General features: G+C 25.7%; 3 protein-coding genes and 2 long non-coding RNA genes across 11 annotated transcripts; 3 read left to right on the top strand and 2 right to left on the bottom strand.

The window, feature by feature from the left end:
* The first annotated feature begins 2,410 nt into the window (after positions 1-2,410).
* Positions 2,411-5,908, top strand: LOC114121850 (ubiquitin-conjugating enzyme E2 J2-like). 3 transcript variants are annotated; one of them, XM_050205943.1, is made up of 5 exons: positions 2,411-2,834; positions 2,898-3,132; positions 3,323-3,451; positions 3,659-3,719; positions 4,720-5,908. In XM_050205943.1, exons 1-5 carry the CDS (start codon positions 2,719-2,721, stop codon positions 4,743-4,745), a joined length of 567 nt encoding a protein of 188 aa, XP_050061900.1. In that variant the 5' UTR covers positions 2,411-2,718; the 3' UTR covers positions 4,746-5,908. The 3 variants fall into 3 exon arrangements, with proteins under 3 accessions (XP_050061900.1, XP_050061898.1, XP_027840139.2); XM_050205941.1 differs by having other exon boundaries at positions 3,659-3,781; XM_027984338.2 differs by lacking the exon at positions 4,720-5,908 and having other exon boundaries at positions 3,659-4,044.
* A 3,570-nt stretch (positions 5,909-9,478) lies between these two features.
* On the top strand, positions 9,479-13,760 carry LOC126551820 (uncharacterized). 3 transcript variants are annotated; one of them, XR_007605706.1, is made up of 4 exons: positions 9,479-9,811; positions 12,545-12,734; positions 12,820-12,891; positions 13,081-13,742. It is a non-coding gene; the product is annotated as an uncharacterized LOC126551820 (long non-coding RNA). The 3 variants fall into 3 exon arrangements; XR_007605707.1 differs by lacking the exon at positions 9,479-9,811 and having other exon boundaries at positions 12,449-12,734; positions 13,406-13,756; XR_007605705.1 differs by lacking the exon at positions 9,479-9,811 and having other exon boundaries at positions 12,451-12,734; positions 13,081-13,760.
* A 413-nt stretch (positions 13,761-14,173) lies between these two features.
* On the bottom strand, positions 14,174-15,963 carry LOC114121861 (ubiquitin-conjugating enzyme E2 J2-like). The gene is made up of 4 exons (XM_027984347.2): positions 15,384-15,963; positions 15,086-15,320; positions 14,759-14,887; positions 14,174-14,551 (listed from the first exon to the last, which is right to left on the bottom strand). Exons 1-4 carry the CDS (start codon positions 15,497-15,499, stop codon positions 14,363-14,365), a joined length of 669 nt encoding a protein of 222 aa, XP_027840148.1. The 5' UTR covers positions 15,500-15,963; the 3' UTR covers positions 14,174-14,362.
* Positions 15,964-16,713: 750 nt separating this feature from the next.
* On the top strand, positions 16,714-18,117 carry LOC126551740 (uncharacterized). 3 transcript variants are annotated; one of them, XR_007605642.1, is made up of 4 exons: positions 16,714-16,981; positions 17,127-17,280; positions 17,479-17,635; positions 17,839-18,117. It is a non-coding gene; the product is annotated as an uncharacterized LOC126551740 (long non-coding RNA). The 3 variants fall into 3 exon arrangements; XR_007605641.1 differs by lacking the exon at positions 17,127-17,280; XR_007605640.1 differs by having other exon boundaries at positions 16,714-17,280.
* Positions 18,118-21,307: 3,190 nt separating this feature from the next.
* Positions 21,308-22,997, bottom strand: LOC114121862 (SOSS complex subunit C homolog B-like). Its single transcript, XM_027984348.2, has 3 exons — positions 22,747-22,997; positions 22,555-22,661; positions 21,308-21,619 (listed from the first exon to the last, which is right to left on the bottom strand). The coding sequence occupies exons 1-3, from the start codon at positions 22,772-22,774 to the stop codon at positions 21,500-21,502; spliced, it is 255 nt and encodes an 84-aa protein (XP_027840149.1). The 5' UTR covers positions 22,775-22,997; the 3' UTR covers positions 21,308-21,499.
* Between the last annotated feature and the right edge of the window lie 2,655 nt (positions 22,998-25,652).

Genomic DNA, 25,652 nt, shown 5'->3' with positions numbered 1-25,652 from the left:
ACTTTAGAAAAAATTACGTAAAGAATATACTCAAACATATTATAATTTATAATAAAATATATTTACTTGTTATACATCAAATATTAATTAAAAATAAATATTATATATTATGTACAACTATACGAATATATTGTGTAATATTTTATCTATTTCATCATTAGGTAATTAAAATAGTTAGGTACCTACTTTTTTTCTATTTAATTTCTAAAATCAATTTTTTAAAAAAAAAAATTAAATAGGGAATTAAATTAATAATATTATAATTTTCTAATAAATACTTCGATGACTATAAACTTTTAAATAACATATTTTCAATTTATTAATAATAACTAAATTGCTACTTAAAAATCATAAAAACAATATTTTAATTTTAATTAATTAATACAAACATTTTCGATACGTACTACCTAATGATATTATTATCTGTTTTATTTTCAGTGTTATTACAGTTATTATCAATTTGCAGTTGGTATTTTAACAATCTGAATCTACAGTTTCTAAAAGCCTAAAATCAAAATTTATAATAGGCTGTAGAGTATAGAGTAGGTATATACTATTTATTATATACCAGTCACCAGAGGTGGCCAAAACGCGGCTCGCATCTTATCATAACATTTTTACAAAAAAAAAAAATGTTTTTAGGTGAATTTATGAGTTATTTAATAATATAACCTTTTTGTTTTACATTTTGGCTCTTCTATGTTAATAAATATATTTGGTGGCTCGCGAGTCTTCTCTAGAGACTTGGTTTAACTCGAGTACTAACTACTAATAAGCTTAGATATATTAGAGATGCTCATCAAATGCTTACCTATATTATAATCATTTTTAGTAAAATCAATTTCCTTCTTTAGTAGCAATAAAATGCAATATTAAAAATTTTTTTATGACAAATGATGAATGATTGTCTGCGTTCAAAATGGTTTTTTATTTATACAATAATAAATCATCGGATTAAATTTTATCACAATAATAATGATGACAATTATAACCTAGTTCGCTCATCAGAATCTAAAATTTAAAAATTAATTTTGTTTATAAAAATATGATAATATACATAAGTTTCAAATTTCTACAAAAATTAATGTATATTTGAATTAAAGCAAAATAACTATAATTCTTTGTTTAAAAATTGTAAATATATTCTAGAGTTATTGATCCCAGCATAAACTAAAATAATATTATAACGTTATTGAAGACTGAAATACCTATCTATATACACGTTACGTGTTAGTACAGCGGCTCTCAACCTTTTTAGTAACGAAAACCACAGATTTTGTAAAAAAATCTTATAATCTAACTAATATCATACGTAATTTATATGCATATAAATATATTATAATATATTTATATAAAACTACATTCAACCGCTGAGGTTATATTATAATAACCAGAAAAATAAAATAATATTATTGTAAATATAATATTATATAAAAGTATTTTATATTATATGGTTCAATGACCAGTACCATGTTGCTCGTGGCCCACAAGTGGGTAGAGGCGGCGAGGCCCATGGGTAAGGAACCGCATAGTTAGCACAGAATAGATTAAAATACCTATTTATTCTGTAGTGTTAGGAACTCATCAGTCATCACCTAATCCAATATCTATCGGATAATAGATAGAGCCACGCCCACAGTATAGAATCATTTGCTGCACTACACTGTAAGTAATTCGGGAATTTGAATTGTTATTTGTTAAAGATAATTTCATTTCAATGAGAAAATTTCTCGATGACAGATACCGAGTTTTTTTTCCCCTAATTTTTATTGGTGCTTATCTTCTCAGTTCATGGATTTCATAGTGGTGCAAAGACCGCGGTGGTTCCAAGGTGTTTATTGAATACACCTTGGGTGGTTCTTAACAACAACCAACATGATATGATTATTGCGCAATTATGCCGAGTCAGCTTACAATATTTTTTTTCTTGTCTCGAGTTAGCTTCAAATACTTCGAATAGAGTTTAAACATTGAACAGTAGTTATTGACTTGTGACCCTATCCATTAAAGAATAAGGATGGTCCGTCACTGTAAAATGCATATACATTGTTATTAGGTCTATGGGTAAAATGCCAAGAATTTTTCTATTCTATTAATGATTTTTTTTTTCTTATCAATATTATATCTATTATAATTTGTTTTGTGCTCAAAGGTACTAAATGTGTATGTTATAGTGAAGCACTATAATCAATAGCTCTCTAGTTATAGTCACGAACTAAGACATAATATAAAAATATACTAAGTACATTTTAGTTCGTGGTTGTAGTCACGATCACGATTTAAAATAATTATTATTATATTAAATATTATTATACTTATATAGTGCATTAATGCATATAATTTCCACCGGGAGCGTAAATAATTGTTTGACCAAAGGAGCACAATATCAAGCCACTTTATCATAGCAAATGCCAAATACTAAATACGATTATTACGATTAGTATTCGTATCACGGTTTAAGATATTTTAAACCATGATTCGTATATAGTACCTATTTGTTCATAGTTCGTCGGGCAACCATATAATTATCTTAAATCGAGGACACGATTAAAGAATTAATTCATCGTACCATCGTGGTTGTAGTTTAATATTTTATCATAATTATTAATTCTATTATTAATTACGTATTCTATCAACTACCGTTGCCATATCTTAATGTTGACATTTTGTTGATTCGTAAAATATACACAGTTCTAAACACTAGTAAACGAAAGAATTATGGCACCCAAAACGACGACAGCTACACGTCGTCTGAAACAAGACTATTTACGACTAAAAAAGGATCCAGTGCCATATATAAATGCTGAGCCAAATCCGTCTAACGTATTAGAATGGTATTTCAGCAGGAGTTCATAATTAACCATTTAATCATTTAATGAATTGTGTGTTTCATTCAGGTATTATGTAGTATGTGGACCTGTCGATTCGGTATACGCTGGTGGTTATTATTTGGGAAGGCTAGTTTTCCCAAAAGATTTTCCATTTAAGCCACCCAGCATTTACATGATCACTCCTAATGGCAGGTTCAAAACAAACACTCGTCTGTGTTTGTCTATAAGTGATTACCATCCAGACAAATGGAACCCAGCATGGAGCGTATCTACTATACTCACTGGACTGCTTAGCTTTATGGTAATTATATAAAGGTCTCCACACACTGCAGCAGTAGAAGCAAAATTGTAAAACATAGTATTTAACATATAATATACCTTGGTAAACAAAAATAAAATTTTACTGTTACTGATGTGTGTGGACCTTAAATTATTTACAAAAAAATAAAAGAACATACTCTTATTACATATTATTTTATTAATGTACCTAGCTGGAAAATAAAAAAACATTGGGTAGTATAGATATGACTGATTTCGAGAGGCAGCTATTGGCAGCTAAAAGCTTAGAGTCAAATTTACGAGACGAAAATTTTTGTGAACTATTTCCTGAACTTACCATGGTAATTATTGCAAATATTCCATTAGGTCTCGTCTTACAAGTTCTAGTGTTAAAATATACATTGTTTAGGTTCATACACTCTTTACCATTAAGTGTTTTTCGTCTCTCATATTAAATTATGTACTCAAACAATGTAAACTGGTGCACATGTGGTTGTAAGACAGACTTTAGTATGTTATTATTATTAATTTTTATTGGTTGCTTATAGACAATACAAAAAGAAATTGAGAAACGAAATTTGGCTAAAGCTAAAGAAGAGGAGTCATCAAGTATGGATAATAGCCAACTTGAAAACATTGTTTTTCAACCTGTTGTTAGCAATATTCTTATGGTAGTCGGCTTTGCACTTTTCATTTACTTGGTCAGATTTGTTCTGTCTAACATGAAAATTGAGTGAAATTTCCTACTCATTCCCCTTATTTATAAAAAATTAAATTAATTTTATGTTTTAAATACAATATGAGTTTTAGTCATATGGATAAATATTATTTAATCACTCATTGAAAATTACTGGTTACAACAATTATTTATTTAAATTATTGATAGAATGAACAACAGTTTTAATCCTAAATTTTTTTTTTATCATCTAAGATTTTGAAATTAACTAAGGTATTAAACAATATAGCTTGTTTTTTCTTTTATATTAGATAGTATATATATATATAAAAATACAATTATCGCAAAGTTCTACTTAGTAATCCTAAAATTGTATTTAGTGTTTTTTTTTATTTTATTGTAATATTTTGTAGTTGGTCTGATAATGTAATATAAGCACAGCTTGTACATACTGCAATTATTTTTACTATAAAAGAATTGTTATTACTTATTTTGTTTTATATTTAATCCAAATGTTTGAGTGTTTGGAATAATTGATTACTAGTTTTTTTTATGTCTCCTGAAATATTTATAAATTTTTGTTGTTGATTTTTTAAGATAATTTTTTATTTGCTGAAAAACTGTATTTGAATTAATAATTGCTAAGGAAAGAAATCTAGTCCTATGTTTTTACATATAATAAATTACATAAATCTTTTTTATTTAAATAATTTTAGCTACTTCCTTTATACTGTATGAATTTTTTTTTTATTTTAACTCCTATTAGTTCTATTCCTTTCTTGCTACTAATATATCAAATATTGTTAATTAATAATTTATAAGTACTAGAAAAATATGTTCAATTATTTAATATATTATTATGTTATATATATATATAAATTATCATATAATAAAAAAATAAATAAATAAATATTATATTTTTTCTTTTTGTAGGGTGGATAGTCCAGGAGTGGCCTTAAAGACCTTGTTTCGGACGCCTATTTGGCAGAATTTTTTATAGAGCACCCGTAGGTTTCTGTTTCTGCTACGCCTCGTATGGAGATGGCAACTTCTCTCTCCAAACACTGTGGCGGCCCGATGAGAAGTGTCACCTGAAACCGAGTTTCGAACCGGCTACAGTATGCGTTGTAACTGAAGCCTTAGTCCATTCTATTAGTCCTCATTATAATGAAAATCAAATATTGCAAGCTCACTTTTATTATATAAGTACTCGTACAATTATATAGTGTCCTGTAAAGATTTATCTGCTTAAATAATGGAGTTATCATAATCCTTTATTATTATTATTATTATTATTATTATTAGACACAGCGACAAGGACTATAATTAGTAATTTTTCTAATAATTTTGACTTTTTGTCATTTTATTTTCATTATTTTTAATATTTTTTCTAGTTATGAAAAAGATTGTGAATTATGTATTATTTCATACCATAATACCAGTGAAATTACTTATGTGGGTTGCGGACAGCAAATACTTTCAGTAAACTTATGAAAATAAAACCTACAAAATTTCAATTTATTTGTATATCATAAAATAAAAAATATTTTTTTCAACTTTTTTACCAAAACACTAGAATAAATTATGAAATATTTGCTGTCTTTCTCTCTGTGAGTCTTATAAAAAAAAAAAAAAAAACTAAAGGAAACTTCAGGAGATATCGCAATGGGTAAAACAGTAAAATATACTAAATCTTCATGGGACATCTTATAATGTTATTGAACGATTAAAATACTACAAGTAGTGTGTTGCATAAACTTTAATGGATTTGTGTTCATTTAGAAATATTACAAAAAATAATCATTCACACACATTTTAAACTATTGCAGTCTACGACTTTGGCAAAGAAATAAACAAACCCAATAAGGTGCATTTTATTTATTTTCTAAATAATATTTAAGAATTAATTCTTTCATTTCTATGGTTTAATGATATTGAAATTTGAAGTTCCAAAAAATGGCTTACCAAAAAAATATAATCAAAAATATGTATACCCGCCTAATACTTTTCCATGTGTTTTGAAATGAATAATTGTGAATTGGTTATTTCTTAATTTCTTATGTACCTAGTGTGCTTGTCTAATAATTTTATTTAATGCATAGTCCTTTATAACTCATAAGTATCGTATTGTAAAATAATAACCTATACTTACAATATACAGGTGTATTTTATATTTTACTAGCCTATAGTTTTAGATTGAAAAGACAAAAAGTTGATTCTATAAATTAAGATTATAATGTTAGTTAGCATCTGAAATCACCTATTGTGATATAGTATTCATTAATGCTTTAATCTCTATCGAGGCAATAAGTACTAATTATTATGAAGATTATTCCTCATTTCTTAAGTCTGTCAATATGTAATACCTTTTAGTCGATACAACTGATACAAGTGCTCTTTTACTATATTTTCACCATTCTTTATACTTTTCACAACAAATAATTTTAGCAAGTAAACATTATCACTCATAAGCTTATTATTATTTTTTTTAAATATTTCAATAAAAATAAGAACACATAAGTTTTTTATTATGGTAAAATTAGTTCACTGCTTATGTAATAAATAATTATTTTATAAAATCCATATATTTTTAACATTTTTAAATACTTTCAAGACTGCAATAACAATAGTTTCAAAAATCGAAATCGTTACTAATAAAGTACACGAATCATTGTACTCATTATAGCAATGTATGTGAGAATATTTTTCTGCTTGAATTAAATATGACATACATTGAAGGTAGGAACTCCATTGTTCCACAACATAATTTTCAAATAATTTCTATATTTATTTAATCTTCAATGAATAGATATGTAAAGTCTACAAGTCGATCCGAAAATTATAAATGCATAATAACCATAGCAAGACCTACCTAATCAACTAATTCAGAACAATTACCTAATATATAATATGTTTATATGATACTTTTTGAAATTGAATAGGTAACCATGGAAATAAAAATGTGTTTATACCTACTCTTTTATTTTCAATATATACTTATTACTTTCAATAATATAACGTAATAAGTACGCCGTTGTTTAATCAGAAAAAATTGCCTTTCTTACAGAACTGTAGTCATATCTGGGTGCATTGGTTATCAGTATGGCTGTGAATTTCATGCACTAAAAAAGTCTTAAATATGCATGCATTTATGCACTAAAAAAAAAGTGAAATATGCTCTAAAATATGCACTATAAATTTTAAAAATATGCAATATAAAAAAAAATTATACCCACATATTATGCTGGATGGATCCATTAGCGTAAACAGACATTTTTAGTCGTTTCCACCAACTAACTCTAGTGGCTACTTCTATTTTATTTTAGCTGTGGTATCAAGTATATATAAGTAATAGGAACATAAAAAAATAATATATTAAATAAAGCTACTGAATTTTAGATTTTAAACGAAGTGATGAATGTATTAATTTTACAATGAAGTGTGTGTTTTTTGTTTTTGTGTCTGTGTACAACATATTTTGTCAAAATATCTATCGATAAAATTTTTTTTAGCTAAGTCAAAATACTTGAAAATATAAAGTTCCTTATAAGCAAGGCTAGGATTTGTATGTATTTAAAGATTGTAAAATAATATGTATTTTATTAACCAAAATATGCAAGTATAGGTATGCATTAAATTTTTATAAGATTTTTTTTTATTATTATTTAGAAACTTGGTCTGAACCATTAGTTTCGTCAATTACAATAAACATATAAATGTATAATAATTAATAAGCTACTAATTAGAAAAACATTATTTTTTTTTTAATTATGAAACCAATCTGATTGAATAAATTAAGTGTGGATAAAATATTTTTATAAAATAAACACAAAAATATAGTAACAAAAAAAAATTCTCTGTCTTTATACAAAATAATTGAGAAATAAAATAAAATAAAATTTATAATTCACGTTCAATAGTGTTGCATGGTACGACAACATATCTTTTTTAATTGTCGAATATAATTGAATTAAACACAAAATAAACTATAAAACATGTATTTTTCGCATTATTATAATCGAAATATGCAATAATATTCATTTTATTCAATTTATGCAATAATATGCATTTTATTCAATTTATGCAATAATATGCATTTTATCCAAAATAATATGCAAAATAAAAACACCACCATCTATCTCATCATGAGGTAATTCGTGTACATTACTGACAAAATCAGTAATCAGAAGTCGCAAAAAAAACATGCTGTTGCATATAAATCCTAGCCCTGGTTATCAGTTTTGACTTATGTCTTAAAGTCATTGCAAAATGGAATTACTGAACCAGGTGACGGTGATTCATTTATTTATTTGTTGCAATTTATTTACTCTCCAATGAATAAACATGGAAACTCTGCAAGTCGATCCAAAAATTAAATGCATAATAACTAAACTACATTTTATTACAATTTATCTAGCTTAGTCAATAATTGATAGTAAAGTGCTATATTTTTGTTTTTAACATAAAACCAATGGCACAACTACTGCACACGACATAAAATTTGTTTGTGGGGTTTCCATCGTTAAAATAAATAATAAGTAGATATTTTAAATTTAAATTATAAATATTCAATGTTAATTATTATAGCTAGTGGTACTTATTAATATGATTTATTTATTTTTTATATTTCAAAACCACCTTACAATTAACACGATCCCGGAAAACTGCATGATTAAAAGTAATTTATAGCTAATAATAAATTACCTACGTCAATAGTAATAATATCACAAATAATACGACTGGCATACTGCACACGTATTAGTCAAATAATAAACCTACTTCACCATTTATCTCAATCTTTTTACGCTGTATTACTAATAGTATAGGTAATAATATCACAAAATAAATAACTTGACTAAACGAGGTAAAAAAATCGTTAACTTACCCAGCCTTGATAAAATGTAAAATAATTTTCAAGCATTTTGACAAAACAACTAAAATTTTATAAATAGGTAAAAAAAAATGTATTATAAATTAAAAAAGGATTTAGGAACTAATTCGGTTTCTATATAATTCTATATCTCCCTCAAATCCCCCCTGAGTAGAGTTTTTAATTGTTGTTGATGTATTTATATATATAATATTAACATAACTCGCCAAGCTCAGCTCATGGATCGACGCGCAATATACTCTGCATACACTCACCAACGATAAAAGTAAAATGTAATAATATATAAAAGTAATATTGTATTTCAACCTGAAAATTTCACGAGACGCCAAGGCATAATATTAAGTATCTTATCGTTTAAATCATCGACAAGACAAATGTGAGTGACGATAATGATTTTATCGGATTATTAATTATTAAATTTTGTTACATCGTAGCTATACAGACATAAGCTGTGGCTGTACCTTTACTAGTATACTACTTAAATTACTACCTAGTACCTACCAATATTTAGAGTCTGTTTTTTAAATTCAGTTATCGTTATAAATAAATCTATAATACGTCATTATTATCTTCATCGTCGTCGACGGTCGACGTCGTTCGGTTTTCGTGTTAACGTAGTGAAGTGCAGTTTATAAATGCATTAAAAATCAATAAATGGAAGTAATGAGATCGAACAAAGGTGGTTTAAAAGCCATATTTAGAGGGCACATGTATACTGTAAAATATATAGGTATCAAAAAAATGTCATGGCGCTGCGTGAAATCAAATGTATTGAAATGTCTAGGAATATTACAATCTGAATTGGACTATTCTGAACCACACGTTATCACAACACGTCTGATGACATGTACCAAAAACACAGGGATAATCATGTTAAAATAAATAGGTAGTGTTTTTATAACTGCCGCTTTTATTTTACTTAAAAAAAAAAAACAGAATCTAATTACGAAGAAATGCTTCAAATCATAATAAACAAATGTGCCGAAAGAAATTTGTTTCCGGGCACAAATAATTAATGTGGACTTTGAAAATGCAGTAATCAATGCTATAAAAAACTGTTATTAGAGAGAATGTACAAATCCAGGGATACCTAGCGAACGACGAACGTTCATGCAACCCGGCATTAGCTGATAGGTAAATACTAATAGCGTTTTCCACCTAACCGCACTGTCGCACCAAGGTGGCACTGGTACAGTTCACTGATAATCGTTCTAGTGCAGGCTGGTGCAAGTGCAGATGAAACATACAAATTGTTTATCATTTAATTTCTCTTAAAATAGAATTTATATCAATGGCTGTTATTATTATTATTATACAGATAATACAAATGAAATAATAATTCATTACAAATTTAAACAAAACCATTACAATTTTTAATTTATTTTTACAAATTGTTAAACGAATTTATATATTATAATATATGATGTCGGAATATAATTTAAAAATAACGATCGGTAATAAACCCTTTTTTTTTGTGGTTGATGAATCAGCCATAAATTATTTTCAGCAAACTGGTAAGTATTTTATACTCATAAATTATTAGTCCGGCATAGGCGCAACTATATACCTACTTTAGCATTCCCCAATCTCCAATTCAGCACCCCCTGGTCACTGTTATAAAACAATAAAAATAATGCGACAAAAGAGGGATTTTTTTATTTTATGTAAGATTTTTTTTTTTATTTGACGTTTTTATAAAAAATAAAACCTACCTATATGTGGTTAGTGAGTAGATAGTGACTAGTGAGACAAGTACCTATACATATAGTCTTAGCATCCCCTTAAATGTAGCTTTAGTTACATATCATAACAAAAAATTAAAGTTCAAGACAATTATGTTGACTGTTAAGTGAAATGTAGATGTTTGAAACTTTAAAATACTACATTGTGGACAATTCACGATTTATTTATCCATAGTAAATATTTGTATTAATAGTAACAACTATAAATTTACTATTAATTCAAATTCTTTAAAGAATTTTATTTTATTTTATTTTATTTTATAGGTCCAAAAGATTGTTTGGAAACAGTGCTTGACTTTTTAAAAAACTGTTTAGATGATGGATCTGTAAAGTTAAGCATGGATACTATTAAAAATTCCAAAATAAAAGTGACAATTCCTGAAAGGTAAATCAAAAGTTTTGAGTTGTCATATTATTCTCTTTTATTTGGTTATGTATTAGCCTACAACTAAAGTATTCAATGGGTATGTTTTATTATACATTTTAGAAATACTGAGTATGGGTTATTTTGGTTGTGTATTATTCTACAGAATAATACCTTGAATACCTTATAAGTTTGGTTTTCATATCTTTCATAATCGCAGAGTTATACGCAGCTAAACATTGCAGGTCTTTTGTGATTTTAATTATTGGCAATTTATAATTTTTCTAAACATCAAGTATAACTTAGGCATAAACTCATTAGGGGCAATAGCAGCAGAAGAAATACGACAAAATCATGCTGAAATACAAAGGACTACACAAAGTGTTTCATTTAGAGCTCAAGCTTGTTTGCAGTTAGGTGGGGAACACTTTGAAAATCTTATTAATTAATCAAATAAACATAACATTTATTTCCTTGTTATTTAATTATTATTATTATTAAACTACTTTATTTTTAAAAAAAATTGACTTCTTACATTATTTATATCACCTAAAATTACCATAAAATAAATTGCCAATAATTAAAATCACAAAAGACCTGTAATGTTTAGCTGCGTATAACTCTGCGATTATGAAAGATATGAAAACCAAACTTATAAGGTATTCAAGGTATTATTCTGTAGAATAATACACAACCAAAATAACCCATACTAAATATTGAATTATTTTGAGTAATACGAGATTTATTTTTAAAAATTCCAACTTTTGATAAAAAAATTTAATTTTTTCAATTTAATAATAATTATTTACATAAGTTTGGTTTAATTGCGTATGTTGGTTGAAAGGACAATTAAATAGCTTTAAAACAAAAAAAAAATTATGTTAAAATGTTGAAAAGTTTCGGAGAAACATAAAAAAATCCGTGGTAGTTTTTGTTTGGTTTAAAAAAACTTAAATTGCCCATAACTCAAAAAAAAAAAGAGTTAGACCCCCACTTTAAAGGTTATTTCTTCGTCATTTTAGGTATACTTTCATACAACGGCGGCTGGTCACTTCGCCCCGGGACACATTGTATATAATAAAGAACTAACTTGTTTATCTGTATAAACATGAACTATGTCCAAAATATAATTTTTAATTTTTGGTATTATTCTTTGTTTTCTGGACATAAAATACTTTATAATTTCATCATCGTCATCACTGTCACTAGAAGAAAGGTAATCCATGATTTTTACAATAGTATGCCTATCCATATTGAGTTCGAACTTCGAAAAACTTATAATATTAATAATTAATAAAATGATCTATATTTTTCTTTATAAAACGTTATACCCATACCTGGTACAATAATATTCGTTTATCATTTTTATTAAATATCAATGCTGCCATATCAGTACATTTCGTGATAATGATAAGGCGCACGAGCTCCAGGAGCTCGTGCAACTATCACTGCACCGAGTGCAAAAAAATCGCGTAGTGCAGTAACATGGAACATAAAATTAGTAATTTAGTGCACACTGGAATAGCTGGTGAAACATAAAAAAGTGCACTAGTGCAGCTAGTGCAGTCAGGTGGAAAACGCTATAAATATGTATAATATGCACGACATAATAGATTTTTGTCATGAAAATAATTTAGTGATAAACTGATAATGATATTGACAATAACAGATAAAATAAATATTAATTTTATTATTATTTTAAATAAATACCACCACTAAAACTGTAGGTAACTAATAATTTATTAATAATTATATTCTAAGATTCTCGATGCAGTACTTAACGCCCACAAAAGGTAATTTTCAAAATGTTTCTATTTATTTCATTGCCATTCACCAGTCAAAACTATGAACTGTCCAAGAGAAAATTATAGTCATCAGCTGCAACGAGTGTGATGTTTACGATGTCGACTGTTGCGTTTGAACGTGTTAAAAATCAATATCTACTACCTAGGTATATTATTATAATTATTGGCAATTTGGATTTGTCGTACTACTATGCCATGAATTAGTTAGTAAATTTGTGTTGATTTACCTAGATGATATTGTAGCGGACCACATATGAACAACCGTCAATGGATGATGTAAATTAGAGGTGAAATAAATAAATGGTAAAAATATTTCAAAACATATTTTTATAGTTTAATTAGTTTTTTATAAATAATATTCTTTTCTTTGTTGATTATAAGGCCTATTATAGTACTTTGCCCTTATTTTATTATCATACACGGACACGGATGGCATTTGGTTTTTTCCCAACCATGCTCAATTTTTTTCTTATTCTTATTCTGTTTTTTTAGGTCGAACATTTTAAATAACTACAATACTACATTACTACATATCATTATAGGATATCAGATCACGTAGCAATAGCATGGTACCTATACAAAGAGTTCCAATCTATAAAAAAACTACTGACAGAGATAGTGTTGGATATTTTTTTTAACTCGTGAGACACACAATTTTTTAAAATGTAATATTGTAAAAAATTGGGATATTGACGCAATAAAATAAAATTATAAGAAAAATTATAAATTGTAATCCTTGTGTCTAATAATAATAATAATAAAAAAAATAGGATTATTATATGATAACTACATTATTTAAGCAGATAAATCTTTACAGGACACTAAATAATTGTACGAGTACCTATATAATAAAAGTGAACTTACAATATTTGATTTACATCATAATAAGGACTAATAGAGCGGATTAAGGCTTCAGTTGCAATGCATATTGTAGCCGGTTCAAACCTCGGTTTCGGGTGGTACTTCTCATCGGCAGCCACAGTGTCTGGAGAGAGAGGTTTCCATCCCCATACGAAGCATAGCAGAATCCTACAGATGCCCAATAAGAAATTCTGCCAAATAGGCGTCCGAAACTAGGTCTTTGGAGCCTACTCCTGGACTATCAACCATACAAAAAAAAAAAAAAAAATACAATATTTATTTTTTTATTTTTTTATTATATAATTATTTATTTATATATATATAATATAATAATATATTAAATAATTGAATATATTTTTCTAGTACTTATAAATTATTAATTAACAATATTTGATATATTAGTAGCAAGAAAGGAATAGAACTAATAGGAGTTAAAATAAAAAAAAAATGCATACAGTATAAAGGAAGTAGCTAAAATTATTTAAATAAAAAAGATTTATGTAATTTATTATTATTTTTAATTTATTGTGAATTGTGTTTATACAACATTATCAGACCAACTGCAAAATATTACAGTAAAATAAATCAATAGACCAAATACAATTTTAAGATTACTAAGTAGAACTTTGCAATAATTGTATTTATATATATATATATATACTATCTAATATAAAAGAAAAAACAAGTTATATTGTTTAATACCTTAGTTAATTTCAAAATCTTAGATGATAAAAAAAAATTTAGGATTAAAACTGTTGTTCATTCTATCAATAATTTAAATAAATAATTGTTGTAACCAGTAATTTTCAATGTGTGATTAAATTATATTTATCCATATGACTAAAACTCATATTTTATTTAAAACTTAAAATTAATTTAATTTTTTATAAATAAGGAGAATGAGTAGGAAATTTCACTCAATTTTCATGTTAGACAGAACATATCTGACCAAGTAAATGAAAAGTGCAAAGCCGACTACCATAAGAATATTGCTAACAACAGGGTGAAGAACATTGTTTTCAAGTTGGCTACCATCCACAATTGATGACTGCTCTTCTTTAGCTTTAGCCAAATTTCGTTTCTCAATTTCTTTTTGTATTTTCTATAAGTAACCAATAAAAATTAGTAATAATAACATACTAAAGTCTGTCTTACAACCACATGTGCATCAGTTTACATTGTTTGAGTACATAATTTCATATGAGAGACGAAAAACACTTAATGGTGAAGAGTGTATGAACCTAAACAATGTATATTTTAACACTAGAGCTTGTAAGACGAGACTTAATAGAATATTTGTAATTATTACCGTGTTAAGTTCAGGAAATAGTTCACAAAAATGTTCGTCTCGTACAATTGACTCTAAGCTTTGATCAGCCAATTGCCGCCTCTCGTAATCAGTCATATCTAAACTACCAAATGTTCTTTGATTTTCCAGCTAGGCACATTAATAAAATAATATGTAATAAGATATAAATAATATGTTCTTTTATTTTTTTGTAAATAATTTAAGGTCCACACACATCAGTAACAGTAAAATTGTATTTTTGTTTACCAAGTTATATTATATGTTAAATACTATATTTTACAATTTTACTTCTACTGCTGCAGTATGTGAGGACCTTTATGTAATTACCATAAAGCTAAGCAATCCAGTGAGTACAGTAGATACGCTCCATGCTGGGTTCCATGTGTCTGGATGGTAATCACTTATAGACAAACACAGACGAGTGTTTGTTTTGAACCTGCCATTAGTAGTGATCATGTAAATGCTGGGTGGCTTAAATGGAAATTCTTCTGGGAAAACTAACCTTCCCAAATAATGACCACCAGCATATGGCGAATCGTCAGGTCCACTTACTACATAATACCTGAATGAAACACACAATTCATTAAATGATTAGGTGGATAATTATGAACTCCTGCTGACATACCATTCCAATATGTTAGACGGATTTGGCTCAGCGATTAAATGTGGCACTGGATCATTTTTAAGTCGTAAATAGTCTTGTTTCAGACGACGTGTAGCTGTCGACGTATTGGGTGCCATAATTCTTTCGTTTACTATTGTTTAGAACTGTGTATTTTATACGAATCAACAAAACGTTAACATTAAGATGTGGCAACGGTAGTTGGTAGAATACGTGGTGTGTATAAATGCTGATCAATTAATTTGTTTGCGATTGAAAAACAAAAACGTTATGATCGTAATTCATTTAAAACAAATACCTATGCTAATATATTATTATACACACATACAAGTCATACAACTCATACTGTTTGTATTGATCAATATTGATGTTTACTGTATCCCTACGGTATGAAGTATTGGATTCTAAAAGTTAAAACCGTATCCGTAATCTGATGTTGGTGATGTGTATCTCAATTTGTTACGATGTGATAAAAACGGAAATAATCCATTAACCACCGTTAACATGTCTTTCGTCACCTAATATTACTAAAACTTTGCAAAATTTAAATTGCAATAGTTGCAATTTACTGTAATATTGTTATTTGACATTAGTTTATTGTTCAATAAAATAATATTATATATTAGTGGGCCGCGGCCCATGGGTTGGGAATCGCTGATCAGTGGCGTGACCATAGATAATAAGGGGCCTATGTGAAAATTTTCTGACTGGGGCCCTTAAGTGCTAGTAAAAATGAAAAACAGTCATACCTCATTATAACTAAAAAAGATTGTTTTCTCACATGTCATAGATAATAATAATGAGTTAATTTTTTTTTTTTTTTAATAATCAAACGTAAAAATAACTGTTCTTGTTTTTACGGCAGCGAAGTCATTAATACCGCTATACTTATTATTGTACACTGTTATACGGTGCACTGGTTTCTCACATAAGTAGGAACTCGTAATTCGAAAAATTCACTAAATTCAAAACAGTTGAGACATTATAATTTATTATATTGAAACAAATATAATATAATATGTGTATAATACAGATTATAGTATATAGTATCGTATATGAGATTTAATCTAGGGGACCCTGTGAATTGCACACCCAACACTCCCGATAATTGCACCACTGCCACTGATAAATATTAAAAATTATTATACTCCATCAGGAATCGCATCTAGCGGAGTACCTATTAAATTCATGACATAACGCGTAAACAATATAATATTTATTATTTAGATAATATTATTATGTATCTTTTATTTGACATAAACATCGTTGCAAAACAAAATAATTTAGTGATAAACTGATAAATGATATTGATAATAACAGATAAATATTATTATTTAAAATAAATACCTACCATCAAGTCTAATATTTTAATAATTATATTCTACGATTCTTGAGACAGTACATAAAGCTCACAATAATTTTCAAAATGTTCCTACATATCTCACCGACATTCTACATAAAAACACAGAACTACATATATATATATGCTCTGAAATGTCAAAGTGAAAACTTTAGTCATTATCTGTGAGTTGTGACCAGGGCAATGTTTATGATGTCAACGTTACGTTGAACAATTGAACGTGTTAAAAAAATAAAAATTGGTGAGTAGGTATATTATAACCTTTATTGGCGTAAAATAATAATGACATTTGAGGAACTGTGCATGGATATTGTGAATAAGAGGTGAAAGAATGAAGTGATCCAATTTTATTTTCAAATTATGTGTAAATAAACTGTTATCCTTAGCTAATAAAAAACTCGGTATTCATCTAACACAATTGAAGCAATTGCCATTGGATTCAGAATATACTGGCAATGAGAAATGATATTACCTTAAACTTAATATGTTAAGATGAGTCATAATAAAATTGAATATCCTTATTATTAATCAAAATTATGTGTAAGTATGCTGCTACAACTCTTATTTTGCTAATACAAAAGTAGATATTCAACTCACACATTTGAATTATTTGCCATTAAAATAAAATGTTAATGGAGACTAAATATAATACAAGATAATAACAATTATGTTGATTGGAGATTTTTAAAAATTGCTAATTCATAATTTTGTATTAATCCAATTTTAATTTTTGTTTAGCTTTAACTATACAACACAGTATTAATCTCAAACAATTGATGCAATATCCACTGGACTCAGAGAGTAATAGCAATAATGGATGATATTACCTTATACATAAAATGTGGAGAAAAGTCATTTGAAAAATTAATATGCTTATAATTGATCAAAATTATATGTAAATATAGTGTTTAACGCATTATTCTGCTAATAAAAAACTCACTTTTCATCTTACACATTTGAAATATTTCCCATTAGAATAACATGTTAATAGAGACCATATATAATATAATTTAAAAATAATTATGTTGATAGGATATTTTTAAAAAATAAATTGCTAATTCATAATTTTGTATTAATCCTATTTTAATTTTTGTTTAGCTATAAATATACAACACAGTATTAAACTCAAACAATTGATGCAGTATCCACTGGATTCAGAGTGTAACAGCAATGGTGGATGATATTACCTTATACATAAAATGTGGAGAAAAGTCATTTGAAAAATTAATATGCTTATAATTGATCAAAATTATATGTAAATATAGTGTTTAACGCATTATTCTGCTAATAAAAAACTCACTATTAATCTTACACATTTGAAACATTATCCATTACAATAACATAACAATGGAGACCACATATAATATAATTTAAAAATAAATATGTTAATATAAGATTTTTAAAAATTGAAAAACATTATTTTTGTATAAGATTATGTGTTAATACAATGTTATATTTTTTATTTTGTTAATAAAAAAGTCATAATTAATTTTACACATTTGAAACATTTGCTATTAAAATAAAATGTTAATTTTAACCACATAAAATATAGTCTGGATAAAATATGTAAATATTAGAATATAAAAAATTGAAATAATAAAATTTTTTTCCTAGGATTACTTGTAGATACACTGTTATACTTTTTATTTTGTTAATAAAAAAGTCACAATTCATCCTACATATTTGAAACATTTGCTATAAAAATAAGATGTTAATTTTAACCACATAAAATATGGTTTGGAAAACGTATGTTAATAGGAGATTTTAAAAAATTGAAAAATAAAAATTTTGTCATAGGATTATGTGTTAATACACCGTAAAACTTTTTATTTTGTTAATAAAAAAATCACAATTCATCCTACACATTTGAAACATTTGCTATTAAAATAAGATGTTAATTTTAACCACATAAAATATAGTTGGGAAAAAATATGTTTATTGGAGATTTCTAAAAATTGAAAAAACATTATTTTTGTATAAGATTATGTGTTAATACACCATAAAACTTTTTATTTTGTTAATAAAAATGTCACAATTCATCCTACATATTTGAAACATTTGCTATTAAAATAAGATGTTAATTTTAACCACATAAAATATAGCCTGGAAAAAATATGTTAATAGGAGATTTTAAAAAATTGCAAAAATAAAAATTTATTCATAGGATTATGTGTAAATACACCGTTCTATTTTTTATTGTGCTAATAAGAAAGTCATAATTTATATTACACATTTGAAACATTTGCAATTAAAATAAGATATTAATTTTAACCACATAAAATATGGTTTGGAAAACGTATGTTAATAGGAGATTTAAAAAAATTGAAAAATAAAAATTTTGTCATAGGATTATGTGTTAATACACCGTAAAACTTTTTATTTTGTTAATAAAAAAATCACAATTCATCCTACACATTTGAAACATTTGCTATTAAAATAAGATGTTAATTTTAACCACATAAAATATAGTTGGGAAAAAATATGTTTATTGGAGATTTCTAAAAATTGAAAAAACATTATTTTTGTATAAGATTATGTGTTAATACACCATAAAACTTTTTATTTTGTTAATAAAAAAATCACAATTCATCCTACACATTTGAATCATTTGCTATTAAAATAAGATGTTATCTTTAACCACATAAAATATAGTTTGGATACAATATGTTAATAGAAGAGTTCTAAAAATTCCAAAAATACAAATTTTTTTATAGGATTATTTGTAGATACACCGTAAAACTTTTTATTTTGTTAATAAAAAAATCACAATTCATCCTACACATTTGAATCATTTGCAATTAAAATGAGATGTTAATTTTAACCACATAAAATATAGTTTGGAAAAAATATGTTTATTGGAGATTTCTAAAAATTGAAAAACATTATTTTTGTATAAGATTATGTGTAAATATACTGTTATAACTTTTAATTTGCTAATAATAAAGTCATAATTTATTTTACACATTTGAAACATATGCCATTAAAATAATATGTTAATTTTAACCATATAAAATATATTTTGGAAAAAATATGTTAATAGGAGATTTTAAAAAATTGAAATAGTAAAAATTTTTTCCTAGGATTATTTGTAGATACACCGTTCTATTTTTTATTTTGCTAATAAAAAAGTCACAATTCATCTTACACATTTGAAACATTAGCAATTAAAATGAGATGTTAATTTTAACCACATAAAATATAGTTTGGAAAAAATATGTAAATATTAGAATATAAAAAATTGAAATAATAAAATTTTTTTCCTAGGATTATTTGTAGATACACTGTTATACTTTTTATTGTGCTAATAAGAAAGTCATAATTTATATTACACATTTGAAACATTTGCAATTAAAATAAGATATTAATTTTAACCACATAAAATATGGTTTGGAAAACGTATGTTAATAGGAGATTTTAAAAAATTGAAAAATAAAAATTTTGTCATAGGATTATGTGTTAATACACCGTAAAACTTTTTATTTTGTTAATAAAAAAATCACAATTCATCCTACACATTTGAAACATTTGCTATTAAAATAAGATGTTAATTTTAACCACATAAAATATAGTTTGGAAAAAATATATTTATTGGAGATTTCTAAAAATTGAAAAAACATTATTTTTGTATAAGATAATGTGTAAATATACTGTTATAACTTTTAATTTGCTAATAATAAAGTCATAATTTATTTTACACATTTAAAACATTTGCCATTAAAATAATATGTTAATTTTAACCATATAAAATATAGTTTGTAAAAAATATGTTAATAGGAGATATTTTTAAACATTGAAAAACATTTTTTTTATATAAGATTATGTGTAAATATACTGCTATAACATAATTATGTATTAATCCTATGCAATTTTTGTTTAGCTATTATTATATTATAGTTTTTATCTTAAAGAAATGAAGCAATACCCATCGGATTCAGAATATAATTGAAATGAGAAATGATATTCTTTATTAAACTGCCTTTTGCAAATGTATAATTTTCTAAATTTATTAATAGTATATTGGGCACATGTCCATATTGTATCGTTCAAAATAAAATAATGTTGCATAAACCAGTTATTAATTAATAAGAATTTAAATCTTCATATAATAAACTGGGTAAAATGTAAATACTAAATACCAAATGTTTATTTTTAAAACACTAAAACGTTTAAAAAAGTTTAATACACTAAAATGTGTAAGTCTACACAATACTCATAATTTTAAACCCATAAATATATTTTATAAATTAGAATATTAATCAATAGTTACAATAATTTGGATTAAAAAAAATATCTGAAAATGTTGACACTTGCAGAGTTATATAAAATTATTTAACTCAAGTTAAAAGAAGTTATGAATATTTAAATATGTGTTGTTTTAGTATTAGAGATATTTTGTTTATTTTTAAATTGTATATTAAAAATATAAATCTATATTATATCAATTTAAATTTTTATATGTTACATGCATTAGCTAGACACATTGTTCTTTTCTTTTAAATTGAATGTAACTTACACAAAACTACATTAAAGATTATCGTCTAGGTACAGTAATGCAAAACGTTTTGAATTGACTTTTACATCTATAGAAGTTTATTTATTAGTAATCTCCATACAAAAATTGAGCTATATGTAAATTACAAGCAGCAATATTGGTTGATGTACGAGTAGTGTATTGTTCTTGTTTAATTTTTGGATTTTCAAATCTTCAAGTATATGGTATAGACGCTTTAGCTTCAGTTGTTGCCGCCATGATTTAGTATTATTTTTCAAATCGAGGTAGGACAGGAAGAAGAGAATTTCCAAAAGCTGAATCTGTGTTGATGAAGAATCCTGTAGATTGTAATGTTTGGGCACGTTGAAAGTGACATTCAGATGTTCCCTAAAAACATTGCTAACATTAGATAAACATTTTTATTGCAATATAAAATTTTTTTTTTATTATTTTAAGAATCAGGGACAAAAATTACCATGAGCCAACAATATTTGGTTGTCAAATACAGTTTAAAGTGAGATTTAAGACAATTACAAGATTATCTCCTCACCAAATACCTTCTAACATGACTTTTGTAAACACTTTTGCATGACATATTCAAATTTATTCATTTGATTTGTTTATTGCTAAATTATGATATCTCTTTAATTAAGGATGGTTCTATAACAATTTTATTTAAATTTTAAATTTATGAACTGACTTAACAGATTCTATTTTTAAAATATGAAAATTTGTTTTTTATGTACATAAGTTACAATATTTAGAACTTACAGGTTGTATTCTTAGATATCTATCTTTTTTAAATTGAGATATTATAATTAGTGTTAATTGTATACATTTAAAAATATTTAAAATCGATAAGGTATTACATAGTTAGTTAATTACATTCAGTTTATATTTTGTTTGGTAACTAGGTTATACTTTTAAGAATTTCTGATATCATAGCACTCATAAATAACATGGACCATTTAATTAAAAAATAACACACACAAAAAATAATAACGTATACAATGATTTTTTAATAATGTTTGATATTTATAAAACAATTTTACCATACACTATATTATTATAAAATTTTACTAAAATATAACCAAGTATGGCAAATTGTTTCCCAGGATTTATAATAAATAAAACTGAAAATTTAAGTATAATATAAATATTATTGTTATTATATTATAAACCAATAGGTAATACCTTAGCTCAAAAATAGGTTTTAAACAAATACACAAACATTTATAACTAAATTACATAGTATAAGAAATATGTTATGTATGTTATAATATGATTGTTTCTCAACTTGAACTGAAACTACATTGTCATACCTGAGTTGTAGGATGAGAAACTGTTGGTGGAGTTGGAATAGCACCAGTTTTTAATAATATCTGTTTCTTTAGTTCCAAGTCTTCGAGTATCTTTCGATTTTGAATACCTAAAAGAAAATTAGAATATTATATATTTACATGTATTATTCATGTACAGTTTTAAAATAATATATGAAAATAGTTATGTAATACCTCTTGCGTTTTGGTTTTGGAAAGACATTATAATTCACAATATATTTAATCTATATTAAAAATTATTAAAGTAAGTGAATAGAGTATACACCATATAGTCAAACAATTTAAATTTAAAACCAAAAAACGTGATTGTCGTGACTATAATGTTGTGGATTAACCTATGATCACTTATGGGGAGCAGGCTGGCTCAGTTTCGATTTTGATAACGGAAACCTAACCTAACTTCACCAATTAAAGTCAATCAGTGTCTTATTTTAGAGAAGACAAAATTACTTTATGTAATATACAATATAAACTATATAACTATTTTGACCGTAACTCTCATATGAAAATAATATGATAGTTATGAATAAAGCACTGATGTTTATGAAATCGCATATTTTTTTTTATTTATTCAACTTAATGCTGACCTGGATATACATTTGATTCATGTTCTACTGAATCAAATAATATTATTGTAATTATGCATTTTTTCGAATATTTTTTGGTTTTGTATTTTAAATGTAGGTATATTTTTTGGATTTAATGATTATTTTAATACATTTTTTAATTAAATGGTATTATTAATAGAAAATTAAATTGCTAATAACATAAAATGAACAAAATGTAAACATACAATCAATTAAAGATTTACTTAGGAACTTACAACTGTACACGACATAAAATTTGTTTGTGGAAACATCGTATAAATAAATAATTAAATAAAGTATTAAAAATAATTATAAATATAATTATCCTTCTAAATGCTTCTAGACCATTATCCCTCAATAATAGTCTATTATTATTCAATAATGCCCATTCACCTGTAATAAAATAGATATAATTTATGAAGTATAGGATTTTATTTTCTAAATAGGATAATTAAAAAAAAAATTTATACCATCAATAACAATCTCTTTGATTATTAGGATATTTTGAGGTTCGTTCGGATCATGAAAACTTCGGTGATATCTAATATTACGTTTTAAATATTCTTCCTTGGGTTATTCAGCTAAAACATCTACATCTAGATTCCCGATTACCTCCGAAAATATTTGGCCGGGTGTATCATTTGACGATAAAGCTTTATTTTTATTTCTTGTTTAACTTTTATGGCAGCTATAGCTATAAATAATAACAATTCTTATTTATATTGATATTTGATACATTAATAAATACAGCATAAAACGTCGCATTTTAAATTATAAACTTCAGTAATTTAAAAATTATTAAAAGACGAACGTTTAAATGAGCATTTGAGTCACACACACACACCTGCTGAATAATTTCTATATAGGTACTTATATAAAGCTGAGATCTAAATTTGATTTATAGAACACATACAAAAATATTTACGAATTTATACCTATAATAATTTGACATTTATGATCAATATATAATAATTTTTTAATTTTTATACAATTATATAATTACACTTAAAACATTTTAATTTTTTAATAAATATGAATTTTTAATTTATAAGTTAATTATATGAGCTTATAAAACAATATCATGCTTAGGAATTTACCAACATATTATTTTATAATTTTATCTACCGTGTAAGAAATGCACTATATTTAAAATGCATTTAAATTATATTTATTATAGTTTAAAAATTGGAAAAAAATTGTATATATTGTTTTTTATTTTTATAGTATTGTTACTGTAGTATTTGTTACTTGTTTAGTTCTAGACGTACTAATTGGTTAGGTACTTATTGAGGCCTAGCTTTGATATATATAATATATATATATATATATAATAGAAATAAATAAAAATAATTATCATAATAAAGGCATTGTTTTCTGATGTTGTGGCTAACTATTAGAAATATTAGACTACTATTAGAAAATCTAATACCTACACTTATCTCATGCATAGTATTCACTATTTTTGTTTTGTGTATTTACTAATAACATGTTTTACATTTTATTAATTATATAAGGTAATTGAGACTTTAAATTAATTTCCATATAAAAATGGTTTTGTCATGTTCGGCCTTTAGATGTACAAAGAGTTGGAACAAGGAAAGTAAATTAAAATCTATTCAATTCCATAGGTGAATAATATATTATCTAATTATTATATTTTTAATGTAATGTAGATGGTCTTGATAAATATATTTTTAATTTTTTAATTTAAAATCATGCTGTTTATTGCAATTAATAGGTTCTATAACTATTGTAATAAAATATAAATTAGTATCCAATTAAAATTTAAAACCCTAATTTTAATATCTAGATTCCCACTCAAAAAACCTGAGTTATTACAAAAATAAATAAAAATGTTCAGAGATTTTATTTTTATTTTTTGTAAATACAAGTTTGAAGTACACATAAAAACAAAAATTTTGATACCAAAGTTAACGTAATACGACCATTTATCCCAGAGTTGTGTCAAGTTAAATTGTGTAGTTTTTCAATGTTATTGGTATGGCAGTTCAATTTCTTGCCATACAGGAGTGGGGGTAACGAAAAATACGTCGGCCCGTTTTTCGTAACATACGAGCATAGGCAAGTCCGCGCTCCAGTATATTCTTATCTATCTCAGTGCTTGCACACTATTTTTTAAATAAATGTTTAAATAAGATTGGTACACATGACGTTTAGAGACTGTTAATTTCAATTCCGCAGTGTGAACATTAAAAAATTGTAAATGTTTACACCAAATGCATAAGAGTTCTGGAACGATAGATTCATCTGATGAATCACAAGTAAACATAATAATAAATTCAAATCATTTTGAAATTTTGAATCCGTGTCTGGCTAGACGGCTGCCGCCAAGCGCGGGTATCCAACGCATCCTACGCATGCGATATCGTCGGTAAGCTGGTTTTTTAGAAGCGATGACTGACGCGTCGCAGCGTCGTCTTCATATCAGCTGCTACAGTATAAACCATGAACTAAGATAAACTATTGATAAGT

This window comes from Aphis gossypii, chromosome X (genome assembly GCF_020184175.1).
Source record: "Aphis gossypii isolate Hap1 chromosome X, ASM2018417v2, whole genome shotgun sequence".
Classification (NCBI taxonomy): domain Eukaryota; kingdom Metazoa; phylum Arthropoda; class Insecta; order Hemiptera; family Aphididae; genus Aphis; species Aphis gossypii.
Note: the sequence above shows the minus strand (reverse complement) of the source record. Positions and strands in the feature narration are given on the sequence as shown.